Source organism: Rhinatrema bivittatum, chromosome 16, assembly GCF_901001135.1.
Source record: "Rhinatrema bivittatum chromosome 16, aRhiBiv1.1, whole genome shotgun sequence".
Taxonomy (NCBI): domain Eukaryota; kingdom Metazoa; phylum Chordata; class Amphibia; order Gymnophiona; family Rhinatrematidae; genus Rhinatrema; species Rhinatrema bivittatum.
In genome coordinates this window covers 14,807,006-14,824,322 of record NC_042630.1, presented here as the reverse complement: position 1 = coordinate 14,824,322, position 17,317 = coordinate 14,807,006, and the positions used below count along the sequence as shown (strand labels likewise).

The 17,317-nt window shown below is 42.3% G+C and overlaps 2 protein-coding genes across 2 annotated transcripts in view; both read left to right on the top strand.

Annotated features, from left to right (window-relative positions):
• GPC2 (glypican 2) overlaps positions 1–17,317 on the top strand; it is a 98,548-nt gene that overhangs the window by 64,772 nt on the left and 16,459 nt on the right. Inside the window, 1 exon segment of the mRNA XM_029579687.1 lies at positions 1,837–2,333. Coding sequence (XP_029435547.1) covers positions 1,837–2,333 — 497 coding nt within the window.
• Positions 8,130–12,333, top strand: LOC115078152. Its single transcript, XM_029580859.1, has 2 exons — positions 8,130–9,112; positions 9,515–12,333. Exons 1-2 carry the CDS (start codon positions 8,434–8,436, stop codon positions 10,054–10,056), a joined length of 1,221 nt encoding a protein of 406 aa, XP_029436719.1. The 5' UTR covers positions 8,130–8,433; the 3' UTR covers positions 10,057–12,333.

The window sequence follows — 17,317 nt, the reverse complement described above, 5'->3', positions numbered from 1 at the left end:
ACACAAGGATTTGTTGCCATTTCAAAGCATTGCTGTCCATAGTTTCTCTGTATGATTTCCAACCCCTGCCCCTGCTCCTAACAAGGCTTCCTTAACATAATTATTCATTTCCTTATCATCAACCCTTTGGAAATCTTGGGCCCTTGTTCTAGTATAGATGGGATCTGATCCAGCGTTTACACTGAACCACAGGACCCCAAGTTGTCCCCTACCCCAGCCTCAGTGATGCTGTCTCCATTTCTCAGTCTCAAGTCCAGTGTCTCCTCGTCATGAGTTGCTCAACCAGTTCTTTGTGTAGGGATCCCAGTAGCCCTCTTCTAGCCGATCCTTTAGCTGGCATTGTCTGATCCTCACCAGGTAGATCCCCCCCATTAACAGCTCCTATCATTTGCATGCTCTCCTTCGGATGGTTTCTATCAGATCTATATCTACCTCTTCCTCTTATGATTGTAACTTATCAATTACACCTACAGGGATATTAGACTCATTGGGTTTCCTCAAGACAGCTCCCACGGACCCCTTGCTTTAATTTTGTCCCTAACATATAAAGCTACTCCACCTCCCTTTTTTATGCACTCTGCCCTCTCTGAATCTAGCTAATTCTGATATCCAAAAAAGAGAGAGTTAACGCAGGATACAAACCCACTCTAAGGAAAACTTACTCTTCTAATGTGAGTGTAACCTCCACCCTCAATGTATTCACCCTTCCCAGGTGAGCCTCGGCCTCCCGCCTGCACCCCTGGGCTGCCGATCCCAGATCCGTCCGGGTTCTATTTGAACGACGTCTGGACCTCCCGAGTCTGTTCCAGCAAGAGGTTCCCCATGCCGTCTGACATCAGCCGATGCCTGAGGAGGAAAATCGTGTACATGTTTGGGGATTCGACCATGAGACAGTGGTGGGAGTACCTGGTGCATATCGTTCCCAGTAAGAGATGGAGTTCTCCTTCATTCTTTTCTTCCCCAAGCTCCCCCTCCTGACTCTCCCTCTTTCACCCATTTCCCTCTTTGTTCCTTTCCTCTACACTTTCTTCTTTTGCCTGCTCTCTTTTCTGCTTCTCTCCATCTTCAGCCCTCTGTCCTTTCCTCTCTCTCTCTCTCTGTTGGAATTGGGAACTGTAGATATGACTGCATCATATATTTGGGTTAATTTCTGATCTGTCTAGTCTCCTTCTCCTGCAAGATCTCCTACTGATCCAAAGCACCCATTCCTCACCAGGCACATTCCCCCAGTAGCGTTTGTAAGTGAATGTAGGGCTGGCCTGGTGGATCAGTGACTGTGCTGTGCCCTGCCGTGAGGAGGGATCTGGGTCCACTCCCAGCTGAGATTTTTCGCTCCCCGGGTTGGCTGGGGCTGTGGAGACTATAGAGGCAATGTCACAGTTTCTAGAGGTGGAGGAGGGATGCAGGACTTCATAGGTATGGTGCAACAGTGACATCTAGTGGCTGGAAATAGGCCCCTCGATTTGTAGGGGTTTTTGGAAGGAGCCTCGGTGGATGGTTCCTGGCAGAGCAGCATCGCTGCAGTAACTGGATTAAAATTGGGAGAGGGTTGTAAAATGGGGGGGGGGGGGGGGAAATCTGGAGGTAGCTGTGAATAAAAGAGCACAGTGCCAGATCCCAGCCTTGGTTCCAAATGAGTTAAGGAAACAGCCAGCCCAAAAACAGTCTATCGCACTTCCTATAAACAATAAAATTACAACCTGGATAAATTAACACTGTCTTAGGTTTGTGGAATGGGGGCTTGAAAGTATTTTGTTGTTTCATGACTGAGTGAGGTTCGTTGACATCCTGCGGTCCAGGAAGAACAGTGACCATCTCCATCCCCTTTCGTTACAGCTCTGAAGGAGATTGGCTTACACGTCCAAAGGCATTCGGGGCCCCTCCTGGCTACGGATTCTGAAGGGGGCTATCTACTGCAGTACCGGGCACATGGGAACCCCCTGAGGATGCTGAAGTACTGGGCAGCGGACCGCCACTACGTGGCGAATGACATTGATGCCATCGGCGGGGGATCAGATCTGGTGATCGTCCTCAATCTCTGGGCCCACTTTGTCACTTACCCTGTCGAACCATACATCCGCCGGCTTCAGAACATCCGGCGGGCGGTGACAGATCTCCTGCAGAGGAGCCCTCAGACCACCGTCATCATCAAATCGGCCAACACGGGGTTCAACCTGCTCCATGGCAATGACTGGCTGTCCCTCCAACTGGACGTCATTCTGAGGAGAATGTTCTCGGGGCTCCCGGTGGCTGTCATCGACGTGTGGCAGATGACCTCCTGCCACTATCTGAAAGAGAACCTTCATCCTCAGAGAATCATCATTCAGAATGAAGTGGATCTGTTCCTCTCCTATATCTGTCCCCGCTGAGACTGCACCAATTAATCCTGTGACTGTTGCACCTTCTGAGGTGTGACTGCTCTCCTGAGGCAGGCCCTGCCTCCACCTCCTGCTGAAGGAAGCAGGAGGTGGAGGCAATACAAAAGCAATTAGCAGAACATGTAGACAACAATAACATACTCTACCCATCACAACATGATTTCAGAAAACACTATAACACTGAAACATTACTAATCTCACTAACAGGTATTTATTTATTTAAACATTTTTCTATACCGTCGTTAAGTTAAATACCATCACAACGGTTTACAGAAGGGCACGATAAAGAGAAATATGGGTGGAATAGATTACAAATTACTCGTGCGCCATCATAGTACGGTAACAATGTAAAATAATAAACTAGGTGTGTAAATTAAACCTGATTGTTAGGAACAAATTAAGCAGTTTGATTTTAACATTAATATGTTTATGTAGGTTACTAAAAACTTCTAGCCTGGTGCATCCTTATCACTCAACTATTTTTCTCCTTTTCTTTATCTTTATAAAATGCTTGTTTAAAAAGCCAGGTTTTCAGATTAGTTTTGAATAATTTCAGATTTGTCTGTAGTCTTATTTCGAGTGGCATGGTATTCCATAGTACAGGACCAGCCAGCGACAGTGCTCTTTCCCTTACTTGCGTGAGATGTGCTGATTTGACAGGGGGGACAGTTAGTAGAGCTTTATTTGCAGATCTCAGGTTTCTTTGTGGTACGTGCATGCGCAGTGCCGTGTTAAGCCAGTCGGCTTTATCATCGTGGATTAGTTTACGGTTTATACAAAGTGCTTTATATTGTATTCTTTGTTCAATTGGAAGCCAGTGGAGTTCAGCAAGTGTTCCTGTAATGTGGTCACTCATTTTTTTGCCTGTCAAAACTCTGGCAGCGGAATTTTGCAATATTTGCAGAGGCCGAATTGTAGATTGAGGTAGTCCTAACAGCAGGGAGTTACAATAATCTGTGCTAGCGAATATCATTGCTTGTAGAACTGTGCGAAAATTGTTAATTGTTAATAGAGGTTTAAGTCTTCTTAGGATCATTAGTTTTGCATAACCTTCTTTTATTTTCTGTGAGATGTGTTGTTTCATGTTTAGCTCAGGGTCAATTATTACTCCTAGATTCCTAACTTTTGTTGCTAACTCGGTGGTTTGAATATTTTTGATTGTGAATGTTGGTTGTGTGTGGTGAGTGTTTTTACGTTCAAGATGTAAGAATTCAGTTTTGTCAATGTTTATAACCAATTCCATCTGGTTTAGGAGCTGTTTAATTATTTCTAGGTACATATTGGCTAGTTTCATTGTTTCTTCAATGGTGTTTGGAATGGGTAACAGTAATTGTATATCATCTGCATAAATGTAATGTACGATTCCCAGTCCTGCTAGTAAGTGACATACTGGGAGGAGGTAGATGTTAAAGAGTGTTGCAGATAGGGCTGATCCCTGTGGGACACCAGTTAGCAGTTTGACTTTGTCTGAAAGTGCATTTTTTATTTGTACCTGAAAACATCTGTTGTTTAAGTATGACTCGAACCATTTTAGTGTTTTGTTAGTGAGTCCTATTTCTTTCAGTCTATTGATTAGTATTCTGTGATTTACAGTGTCAAATGCTGCAGAGAGATCTAATAGAACCAGAATGTAGTGTGTTCCTGTATCGAATCCTCTTAAGATATTGTCTGATAGAGCTAATAGCAATGTTTCTGTACTGTAGTGTTTGCGGAATCCATGTTGTGCTGGATATAGTATGTTGTTATTTTCTAGGTGGTTAGATAGTTGTTTTTGAACTGATTTTTCGATTAGTTTGGCTTTTAGGGGTAAGTTGGAGACTAATAGAATAGGGAAAAGAACCACAAAGACCCTAGACTAATAGAATAGGGAAAAGACCCGAGACTAATAGAATAGGGAAAAGAACCACATAGACCCGAGACTAATAGAATAGGGAAAAGAACCACAAAGACCCGAGTTTTACAGTTCAAAAACACAGACTTTGAGGAAATGGGAAAGTACCTGGAGGAAGAACTTAAAGGATGGGAGAACGAGAGAGATGTGGATCAGCAGTGGACCAATCTAAAAGGAGCAATCACCAAGGCAACTGCTCTATATGTTAGAAACATAAAGAAAAGCAAAAGAAAATTGAAACCTATCTGGTTCTCAAAGGAGGTGGCTGACAAAATTAAAGCTAAAAGAACAGCATTCAAGAAATATAAAGGATCCCAAAGGGAGGAGCACAAAGAAGAATATTTGTATCAACTGAGGGAGACGAAGAAAACAATCAAGTTGGCAAAAAATCAAGCAGAAGAGAGGATTGCCAAGGAGATAAAAAATGGTGACAAAACATTTTTCAGATACATCAGCGAAAAGAGAAAGGTCCAAAGTGGTATAGTGAAATTGAAAGGTGGTAATGATCAATGTGTGGAGACAGACGAAGAAATGGCAGAAATATTAAACGAATACTTCAGCTCTGTGTTCACTAAAGAAGACCCTGGAGAAGGACCATCTCTACACAACAAGAAACTGGAGGGAAGTGGAATAGATGAAAATCCTTTTACAGTAGAAAATGTGTGGGAAGAGCTAAAGAACCTGAAAGTGGACAAAGCCATGGGGCCTGATGGGATTCATCCAAGGATATTGAGGGAGCTCAGAGATGTTCTGGCGGGTCCGCTGTGTGACCTGTTCAATAGATCCCTAGAAACGGGAGTGGTGCCGAGAGACTGGAGAAGAGCGGTGGTGGTCCCGCTTCACAAGAGTGGGAACAGGGAGGAGGCTGGCAACTACAGGCCGGTTAGCCTCACTTCGGTGGTGGGAAAAGTAATGGAGTCTCTGCTGAAAGAGAGAATAGTGAACTATCTACAGTCCGGAGAATTGATGGACCAGAGGCAACATGGATTCACCAGGGGAAGATCCTGTCAGACAAATCTGATTGACTTTTTTGACTGGGTAACCAAGGAATTGGACCAAGGAAGAGCGCTCGATGTCATATACTTGGATTTCAGCAAAGCTTTTGATACGGTTCCGCACAGGAGACTGGTGAATAAAACGAGAAGCTTGGGAGTGAGTGACAAGGTGGTGACCTGGATTGCAAATTGGTTGACGGACAGAAGACAATGTGTGATGGTAAACGGAACCTTCTCTGAAGAGAGAGCGGTTTTAAGTGGTGTACCGCAAGGATCGGTGTTGGGACCGGTCCTGTTCAATATCTTTGTGAGCGACATTGCGGACGGGATAGAAGGTAAGGTTTGTCTTTTGCGGATGACACTAAGATCTGCAACAGAGTGGACACGCCGGAAGGAGTGGAGAGAATGAGACGGGATCTAAGGAAACTGGAAGAGTGGTCGAAGATATGGCAGCTGAGATTCAATGCCAAGAAGTGCAAAGTCATGCATATGGGGAGCGGAAATCCGAATGAACTGTATTCGATGGGGGGGGAAAGGCTGACGTGCACGGAGCAGGAGAGGGACCTTGGGGGTGATAGTGTCTAATGATATGAAGTCTGCGAAACAATGCGACAAGGCGATAGCAAAAGCCAGAAGAATGCTGGGCTGCATAGAGAGAGGAATATCGAGTAAGAAAAGGGAAGTGATTATTCCCTTGTACAGGTCCTTGGTGAGGCCTCACCTGGAGTACTGTGTTCAGTTCTGGAGACCGTATCTACAAAAAGACAAAGACAAGATGGAAGCGGGTACAGAGAAGGGCGACCAGGAAGGTGGAGGATCTTCATCGCATGACGTACGAGGAGAGATTGAAGAATCTAAATATGTACACCCTGGAGGAAAGGAGGAGCAGAGGTGATATGATACAGACTTTCAGATACTTGAAAGGTTTTAATGATCCAAAGGCAACGACAAACCTTTACCATAAGAAAAAAATCAGCAGAACCAGGGGTCACGATTTGAAGCTCCAGGGAGGAAGATTCAGAACCAATGTCAGGAAGTATTTCTTCACGGAGAGGGTGGTGGATGCCTGGAATGCCCTTCCGGAGGAAGTGGTGAAGACCAGAACTGTGAAGGACTTCAAAGGGGCGTGGGATAAACACTGTGGATCCATAAAGTCAAGAGGCCGCCAATGAAGAGTGGGTGACTCGCCAGAATGATGGCTACTGCCTGGAGACAATACCCTTAGTCAATAAACATACACATGGTTACTGTGACTCCAACATCACTCTAAGATTCAACAGCAAGAGGAAATGTGGAAAAAAGGATTTGCACTCACAAAGACGGGAGTAGCTGGCTTGTTACGGCGGTTACTACCCCAAACCAAATATCCAAATTACTACCTCCACCTTCCTCTATTCCTGATGCCCTTTCAACTAGCTTGATCACTCCATTCTTATACTTCACTTTCAATGCATATCCAGCATAGTTCTCTGCTTCAACAGCAGGGGAGAAGAAAAACTGTTACTTCACACATCCAGCAGAGCTCTCTGCTTAAACGGCAGGGGAGAAGAAAAAAGGGTTCGCACTCACAAAGCGGGGAGTAGCTGGCTTGTTACGGCGGTTACTACCCCAAACCAATGTACCTGATACTTCACTCTCGACGCATATCCAGCATAGCTCTCTGCTTCAACGGCAGGGGAAAAGAAAACCTGATACTTCACGCATATCCAGCATAACTTCAACGGCAGGGGAGAAGAAAAAAGGATTCACACTCACAAAGCGGGGAGTAGCTGGCTTGTCACGGCGGTTACTACCCCAAACCAAATGTGCCTGATACTTCACTTTCGATGCATATCCAGCATAGCTCTCTGCTTCAATGGCAGGGGAGAAGAAAAAAACTGATACCTCACGCATATCCAGCATAGCTCCCTGCTTCAACGGCAGGGGAGAAGATAAACAACCAATAAGGGCTGTATAACATAATCTGGGTAAAAACAAATAAGCATGGGTGTAGCTTGCTTATTGCGGCGGTTACTACCCCTACTACCTCTAACTAATCAAGCTAGATATTTCACTTGGATGCAGCTCCTCCACCGCTCTCTACATTAATGGCGGGGGTGGAAGGGAATTAGAACCAAGAGCTAAGAGAAACAGATAAGTATGGGAGAAGAAATGAGGGAAGCTTGCTGGGCAGACTGGATGGGCCATTTGGTCTTCTTCTGCCGTCATTTCTATGTTTCTATGTTATGTTTCTGTGGTCTGTAGTTGCTAAGATTTAAGGGGTCAAGGTTCTTTTTCTTAATAATTGGCTTGATTATGGCTTCTTTCAAGGTATCCAGCATTACTCCTTCGTCTAGTGAGAGGTTGATGATTTTAGTTAAGGTTGGGGTTATTGTGTCGGCTATTTTTTTAAGTTCTGTAATGGGTATGGTGTCGCTTTTGTGGGTAGCAGGGTTTAATTGCCTAATCATTTTTTCTACTTCAGGGTGTGATACCTCCTCAAATTCATCCCAGATACTGACGTCTCTAGTGGGCATCCTAATCTCTTGTTTTGTAGTTACAGGGTGTTAGGGAAACTGCAGAATCAGCTGCAGCACTGACATTCGGCCTGGAGTAGAGATGACCTGACTAGTATTGTTTAGACTGGAACTGCTGGCAAGGAGTAATCCTGTCCCACAAACACACAGTCTAGTTTGGCACGCACACTTGTTGACATTGGGCTATAAAGGACGAACAGCTATGGCTGCAAAACGGGGAGAGCGAGAAACATACTTTCGCTTTGCTGGCAAGCAAAGCACTGCGTGTCACTTTGTAGACGTACGAAGTGATTGGGTCCCTTTTGCCTGTACTGGGCTCTCTCTCTGAGACAGGCTGATGAAAAGGGTGTTGTGAGTATTGGCCGAAATATATATTGTGCACGAATACAGATGAATATGCTTAGAATTGTTTTTGATGCTTAGGAACTGTAAGAACTGTACCTTTTAATGCTTAAGAACTGTACATGCTTAGAACTGTATACTTTAGTACTTAGAACTGTATATTTTTGTGCTTAGAACTGTATACTTTAGTGCTTAGAACTGTATACCTTTAATACTTAGAATTATTAAGATTGTATATCAATAAACATATTATTTTACTCTTACCTTATTCTCGCCTACCTCACTCCTTACATTTGGCGACGAGGGTAGGGATGGCTTTATTTAAAAAGGCTTTATTTAAAAAGAAAGCAAAGCAGCCATCCGAACCTGTTACTCCTGTGGATGTTAAAATCCCAGGATGGGAAAAAATTCCCTACTCTGTGCTGGCACAGGAATGGGCAAAGAATATGGGATTGGCAGAAGCATGGGATGTAGGTAGCGAGCCTGTAAATATTGTAGACAAATTACAAGAGGTCCCAGTAAAAAAAGGGAAGGAACTAGAGGCAGTAGGAAGACGTGGCTGGCTTTTACTGACAGGATACAGAAAGTGTCACGAAGAAAAGCACAGCTTGCAATTGAAATTAGCTGAACTTGAAAAAGAAATGGATGGTCTGTTAAAAGACAACATTATGTTGCGATGCCACTTAGAAACAGTTTCCCAGAAAGCAGACCATTATCAATCAGTGGCAGACCAAGCGGCTGTGCGGCTGGCACAGCATAAATATCGAAAGCGTAGACAAGTGAATAAAATGAAAAATGAATGGAATCCCGAAACATGGGACGGGAATATTTGGGATTCCACAGATACAGACAGTGCAGAGGAGGCAGAAGTAGAATCCCCGTCAAAAATAAATACTGTCGAACAAGCATGCCCTATTGTTCGGCGTAGGACAAATGGGCAAGCAGTAGAACAGGAGGTTACCCAAGTGTTAGAAGATTTCACACAGCAAGATATTTATTTATTTATTTATTTATTGTTTTTGTTATACTGAGTTTCATGATAGGCATCACATCAACCCGGTTTACAAATAACAAGGAGTGTAAAGCATAACGTAACGTAAAAAACAATATTTTCAATAAGAACCTTGAACTTTAAATACAGTGAATCAGAAAAAGGGAGAGGGAAAGTTACAAAAAACAAGGAAAATAAACTTGGGATGGAAGGGGAGAAATTGAACAGCACAATATTTACATTTCAGCCTATTGATACATTAGAATAGCAAGTGAAAAAATAAGACTATGAAACAGTACATAGGTAATCAAATGAATAAATATGACACAGTTGTGAATGGTAATAGTATGATAAATATTCAGCAGGAATTAGTGAGAGAGGGTTTGAGGTTGGTTAGATAGATAGAATGGGGCATGAATTTCCCGCTATACAGACACAGAAAGTTAGTGACCAGCCTTTAAAGGCAGCTGGATATACTCCTAATTTAACTTCAGAGCACCAACTCCCAACCCCCACTATCCCCCTACTGAATCAGCCTACAGGGAACTCCGCTAGGGTTGATATCACGAGCAGAGTTCCCGTTATAGAATTAGATTCCCCAGCCCGTGAACAGATTAATGAAACATTTGGAGCCTGTGGCTATCAGCATAATGACCCAGCCTCTTTAAAACCTTTAGACAAGTGTTTAAGAACAATTGAGGAACAGAATGAAAATTGTCGTGAGACAACAGTAGATAGGGTAGATGCCCCAGTGGCACACAATACCCCAGTAACACACAATACCAGGTTTAGGGAAAGGGGAGTGCCTGGCAACACTCCGTCACATTTTATTGCCCCTATCATTCCTTTCTTTGCAGTAGTAGAACACTTTTTTGCTCTGCCGCTCTTACACAAATGTGTCATGATTATGTATCCCATTCTGTGTGTATTTAGCATTATGTGACAACAGAAGGTGTCGTTTGTTAGGAATCACAAGGACACTAAACTAGAATTAAAAGCAGCAACTAAGAAAAAACACTTTTTAGAGCAGCAGTATGTGGGAAGAATCCATGGCATTCTAATGCCTTAGCAGACAAATTCTTTTGGTGATATAGAAAATAAGATTTTTAAGTATATCCATGCCACAATGCTCAAAAATGAGCACAGCCTTCATATGACTATTGTTAAAAACTGGAGAAATTTATTTTTTTTTCCCCTGCCCATTTGGCAAAAGATATACAACGCTATGAGCAGTGTAAGACTGATTTAAGTGAGAATTAGAAATCCTTTGGGAACACCATAAAACCAAATCCTCCTCTGATTATAAGAATGAATATAAACATCACTGCGAACAGAGGAGCAAATGATCCAGAAGAGGGGGGAGTGAAAATCCGCCATTGCATACATCTGTAACAGGATGTTGAAGGGAAGCCTAGAAGTTTTGTGGCATTTGTTATAAAAGGACATACAGGAAAGAATTGTCACAAACCCCTGGATTTTACATTCAGTATTTACCTTCCCTTCCCGGCAGGCCCCTATGTGGCCTCAGCTGATAACCTAATGAAAAGCTTGTAATATTTTAATTGTGCAGCTATAGATTTAGCTAAAACAGAAGCAGGGAGAGACTAAACTTTTTTTTCTTTCTCCCATCTAGTGATTTTTAACCTTAACGGTGCTGCTCAGTTACTTATAGCTAGCCGTTTAATACTTTGTAATGTGATTTAAATGATTAGAATTAACCTCTCTTTGTATGTGAGATTTTTCTTTTACAGACTTACAAGAATAAAAGCTGCTGTACAGGAAGCTGAGAGTTTTCTTTCTCCTAGATTTTGTTTTGTTTTTTTTCTGAACAGATCTGTTTTAAAAATTCTGATTTTTGCTTAATTTTGGATCCAAAGATTTTTGTTTTTACTTTTAAAAGGCCTACTTTTTGAACTTTAATGTTCGATAATTGTTTTTTGTCTGTGGTTCTCTGTCATTATGTGTTCTGTTTGTGTGTCATTACATGAAGACAGAGTTTACTGACTGTAGAAAAGTGCACTGAATAACAATAGCTTCTGACGTCATTTAAGTGAAGCAGTCACTGCTAAAGTTTTATGGACAAAATGTTTTAATAATGTTTTAGAGTATATTATGCTAAGAGGTGATTCTCTTCTTCCTTTTTTTTTCCCTGTTGACTTTTGTTTACTTGCAAGTATAGTTTTACCCAAGGGAACGGAATGTATTTGTCTTCCCTACTATGAAAACACAATTCTGAGTCGGCACGGCCGCAGCTTGTGTAGGAGAGCTGTCTCCAGTCAAGGCCTAGTATACTAGATAACAGTACTTTCCCATCATTTGTTTAGGTACAGGTTCAAGTGATGCTGTTAGTAATTCTCCACTCCGAGAAGGGGGGCCTTCCCCCGTAGACACTGTCAGCAAATCTTTAAAAAAGCTGAGCAGGCTTGAAGGGGGGGTCTAGCCAGTAAAGCAACCCCACAAGCTTTTCCTTGCAAATTCCAATTGCTTTTATTATGTTTCACAGAAGTACAGGTTTTGTTTTGTTTTTTTCTTCAGCAATGAGGGCAGAGATCTGAGTTTCTGCTGACTGAATTTATATTATTCCACAGTGGCTCCGAAGGCAAAGAAGAAAGCTGTCCCTGCTAAGACCGAGGCCAAGTTAGAGTGCCTTGTAGTAGCGCCTCCTTGAGGCTTAACAGACATACGAAATAATTTGACTGTAATCAATAATTTTGTTGTATGCCAGATTTTATTTTCCAGGTCGACAGCCTTCCTGCCATGAAAGAAGTGAGACTGATATCTTTCTTTTTTCAGATTTTTTCAGGTTATTTTCTTTTCCACTTTTAAACAGAATTCTGATTTTTGTTTTACCCTGGCCAACATTTTCCAGTTTTTTTTCTGGTTTAACTTTACTTTTTGATTTGATTTTTGAGCTCACAATATGTGTTAATTGTTGTTTTGTCTTTTGTGCAATGAACAGATGTGTGACAGTTTGAATGAAAGGATGTCTAAGCATCTGGGTTGCTTTTGTCTGAATATTGTATTACTTTATAGAAAAGTGGGGAAAACAAAAAAGGGATTAGATATTATGAAGCTGTTTCTTTGAATTATGATAACATAATATTGGAGATCCATATGAATAGTGTATATAGGGATTATTGCATACGAGAAGTTATTGATTTTATTGTAGAGTTTCTTATTTACTTAATTTTGGTTTTTATTCATCTTATATCAGGTATTAATCCATACACACAAACATCTGAATTAGTGCTGGGAGTGCAGCGGCTGTACTTCGAGGACAGCTTGCAGAGTGCTGTGCTGCAAGACATATTCACATCATTTGTCATTGACCTCATAACTTGAAGTCATCCCACCTTTGCCACAGAAGATACCTTGAATCTTTCATTTTATGGACTGAAGTGCTCAGAATTTCTTTGTTCCATGGGGGTGGCCTTACTTAGACAATGTTTTTAAGTAAAATGTATATCTCTTTGAAATGTAATAACTGATAATTATGATGAAATATGATTGTGATACACTTAGTAATACCTAGTCACACTGTTACTTGTGATTGTTACTATTTTGATTCTCACGTTAATGATACTGAATTGATGCAGTTTTATTGCTCTGTAGTTGCTCTTCTCTGTGTTAATGGTTCAGACAATAGTTTTTTTTTAGAAAGACCTAGACTAGATTTTTGAAACAGTAATTTTTATTTTTTTTTAGCACCACCAGGGGGTGGGGGACTATGTACTACACCTGAGTTTAACTGTTCCAGATACCTAAAAGAGAATGAGATTAGCAGGCTGTATGCTGCCAGTGGGAGATGCTATTGAGCAAGGACCCAAGACCATACTTCATCGAGGGGTGGAGAGGCACCCAAATAACTGCACATGTGGACGCAGGCTATACTGAGCGCAGTAGGCCTGATGCTGGATCATCAATGAAAGGTGGCCTATATATCTATCCTGATGAGCTGGGTGTCCCCCAGAAGTCAGAGAGGCCAACCACATACAACAGGAAGAATGGAGATCACAATGGATGACAGAAGATTCAAGATACTGAGACCAATCACTGTGGACACTCCTGGCAGGCCACAGGCACGCCTTGCTACTGTTTTAAATTGGGCAGATCTCTGTGTCAGTTAAACTCCAGGGCCATGCAGTTTAGATGGGGCTTAGGTATTGATAAGGATATTCTGACCCATTACTCAGAAGGAGCTTTTTCTTGCAAATCTGATAGTAGCCCTTGTTTTTTCTATATTTGCTAGTCCTAAGAGGACCAGCGTTTCATGCATGTTCAATTACATATTGTTTTGACCTATGTAAATATAGATTAGCACACTGCATCTCATTAATTACAGCACATGTTAGCCTGTTTGAATAAGTCTATAGATATTGTGTCACTTAAAACTCTATTTGTAGCTGAACATCTTCATTCTTTGAGTCACAAAATCATTGACGACCGGTCGCTCCGCTATGTTAAATTGGCTCCTACACACTATCATACTTGTCATGTGTATTTGTATCCTGTGTTGACCCATTGTGTTCACCAATTAAGTTGACCACACCCTCCTACTATAGCCTCTTCCACTACTGTGGATTGCAGGACATGATTACTCAGGGGTGGAATGTTAGGGAAACTGCAGAATCAGCTGCAGCACTGACATTCGGCCTGGAGTAGAGATGACCTGACTAGTATTGTTTAGACTGGAACTGCTGGCAAGGAGTAATCCTGTCCCACAAACACACAGTCTAGTTTGGCACGCACACTTGTTGACATTGGGCTATAAAGGACGAACAGCTATGGCTGCAAAACGGGGAGAGCGAGAAACATACTTTCGCTTTGCTGGCAAGCAAAGCACTGCGTGTCACTTTGTAGACGTACGAAGTGACTGGGTCCCTTTTGCCTGTACTGGGCTCTCTCTCTGAGACAGGCTGATGAAAAGGGTGTTGGGAGTATTGGCCGAAATATATATTGTGCACGAATACAGATGAATATGCTTAGAATTGTTTTTGATGCTTAGGAACTGTAAGAACTGTACCTTTTAATGCTTAAGAACTGTACATGCTTAGAACTGTATACTTTAGTACTTAGAACTGTATATTTTTGTGCTTAGAACTGTATACTTTAGTTCTTAGAACTGTATATGTTTAGAATTGTATATTTTAGTGCTTAGAACTGTATACCTTTAATACTTAGAATTATTAAGATTGTATATCAATAAACATATTATTTTACTCTTACCTTATTCTCGCCTACCTCACTCCTTACACAGGGATTTTTTCCCTTAGATTCTCGATTTTGTCATTAAAGAATTGGGCTACATCATTGCATTGATTTTCTTGTAGGGTTAGATGATTGATAGTGTTGTTACATGTTAGGTTGTTTACTATATTAAATAGGGTTCTGGCATTGTTTGCAAATTTTTCTATTTTTGAGCTGTAGTATTTTATTTTGGTGTCTAAGACTGTTTTTTTGTAGTATGCTAGTTGTTTTCTGTACTTAGTTAGATTCTCAGTTGATTTGTTGTTTTTCCATTCTTTTTCTTTTTTTCTAAGTATCTGTTTTACTTCTTTGATTTGTTCACTGTACCATGGATTGTTTGACTTTGGTTCTTTAATGCAGGCAGTTTGTAGATAGCGTACTACGCGGATTTGATAGCGGCAAACACTACATTTTGATACTACTAGATCTGTCCGCAGCATTTGACACAGTGAACCATAACATACTATTAAAAAGACTGGAAGAAATTGGATTACAAAAAAAAAAAACAATTGACTGGTCACATCCTATCTTACAAATAGATCTTATCAGGTAAAGATAAAAAACACAATATCAGAAAAGATTGGCCTAAAAACAGGAGTCCCCCAGGGCTCAGCACCCTCAGCGACTCTATTTAACATTTACATGCTCCCCCTCTGCCACCTACTGGCTGGGCTAGGTATCATATGCTACATATATGCTGACGACATCCAACTAATTCTACCAGTGGAAGAGTCAATTGAGAAAACACTGAACTTTGCAATGATGTATCTAGACATAATAAAACAACTATTAATTCAAATGGAACTAGTAATTAACATAGAAAAAACAGGGGGCAAGATGGTGGCGTGACAGGCTGTGTGAACACTGAGCTCCTGTTTCTGCAATAAGATTTTTGGTAACAATGCCTGCAAAAAGGAAGGGAAAGCTCCGTGTCTTTCCTTCGGACCCAGAGCTAACGACTCAGCGCTTGATAACATCTTACGCACCTGTGAAGGAGCTTGAAACGGGAGGTGAAACCCCCGCTGCTGGAACAAGCGGTGGAGCGCTTGTCTCGCTGGGGGAAATCACGCTCAGCCCCCCGGATCCTCGTAAGCCCGTGATAGCAGCTCTCCCTGACCTCTCTCAGGCAGTTGAGTCACTGAGCTCCGAAGTGACTCAGGCAGACCCAACGAAAGGATGCCAGAGAGATGGAGCAACTGTGACTCCAATACAGAGCTCTGAAGAGCAGGAAACTCCAGGGACAGAGGGTCTGGCTTCAGGCCCCCCCCCCCCTCCCCCCAGAGTCAACACCTACCCGGGAGAAAGAGGAGGAAGCTTCGGAGAGATCAGTTGCTGGAGCTGGGAGGAACTTGCTGGCTGGAATTTCACCTGTGCTGAAAGTGGGTGAGTTTATCCACTAGAAACCATCTAGCCATCCGGCTGATAATATTCCATCGAGACTCCTGCTTCTCATCCCAAACTCGATCTCAGGACCTCTGACCAGCATCATAAACAGCCTCCTAACCCAAGGAAGTTACCCAGACAGTCTAAAAACCGCTTCACTTAAGCCCCTCCTCAAGAAACACAATTTAGACCCAAATGTACTAGCTAATTTCAGACCCATCTCTAACCTCCCATTTGTCGCCAAACTAACGGAGAAACTGGTAAACACACAGCTTTCTGATTATCTGGAAGATCACAAGATCTTACACCCATCGCAATATGGTTTCCGTAAATCACACAACACTGAAACCCTCCTCATTTCACTAACAGACCATATTATTATGGGGTTAGACAAAGGACACTCCTTCTTACTAGTCCTATTAGACATCTCGGCGGCCTTCGACACCGTCAACCATACCATCCTGTTGGATCGCCTAGCAGATATCGGCATCTCCGGATCAGCTCACAACTGGTTCAAGTCCTTCCTCAGCAATAGGACTTACAAAGTCAAAATCAACAATAAAGAGTCACCCCTAACAAAATCTAACCTTGGCGTACCACAAGGATCTTCTTTATCCCCAACCCTCTTCAACATATACCTCCTCCCCCTCAGCCAACTGTTAACAGATCTCAACCTAATTCATTATCTGTACGCCGACGACGTACAGATTCTAATCCCCATAACAGAATCAATCTTGAAAGCGCTCACCCATTGGAATAACTGCCTACTATCCATCACCAATCTACTCAACAGCTTAAACTTGGTCCTCAACGCCTCTAAGACAGAGCTTCTCCTCATCTCCTCAAACGATAACAATATCTCCCAACCACCACCACTAAACTCTCACATCACCTGTAAGCAGGTTAGAGATCTTGGGGTGATTTTAGACAACCGACTAAACCTAAGGAAAATGGTCAACACAACAACTAAAGACTGCTTCTTCAGATTACAGGTCCTAAAACGACTTAAACCACTCCTATTCTTCCATGACTTCAGGACAGTTCTCCAAGCGCTACTGTTCGCCAAAATAGACTACTGCAGCGCCCTTCTACTAGGACTCCCCAAATCCACTACCAAACCTCTGCAGATGATTCAAAATGCGGCAGCAAGATTGTTGACCAGTACCAACCGCTGCGAACACATCTCACCCATACTCAGGAACCTTCACTGGTTACCAGTGAATTTCAGAATTCTATACAAATCAATCACCTTAATCCACAAAACCATCCATCATCAACTTCAACTTGACCTGGAAATACCATTCAAACTCCACTCCTCTAACAGACCAACTAGAGATATTTACAAAGGCACTCTCAATGTCCCCCCCACTAAAGCCACACGCCTCGCTACGACCAAAGACAGAGCCTTTTCGATAGCAGGCCCATCTATCTGGAACAGCATCCCATCAAATCTCAGACTGGAGCCTTGCCTTTTAACTTTTAGAAAAAGACTTAAAACCTGGCTCTTTCACCAAGCCTTCCCTGAACCACCAGTCAATTACTAGTTGGCATTCATTCCTACCCGGTCTGGCACT

Bases quoted from the DNA above. Each gene is read 5' to 3' on its own strand.
- LOC115078152 (XM_029580859.1), top strand. From the start codon at position 8,434: ATGGCTTTATTTAAAAAGGCTTTATTTAAAAAGAAAGCAAAGCAGCCA. The intron at 9,113-9,514 runs ATATTTATTTAT...TTGGTTAGATAG, and splicing joins AGAAGATTTCACACAGCAAG to ATAGAATGGGGCATGAATTT.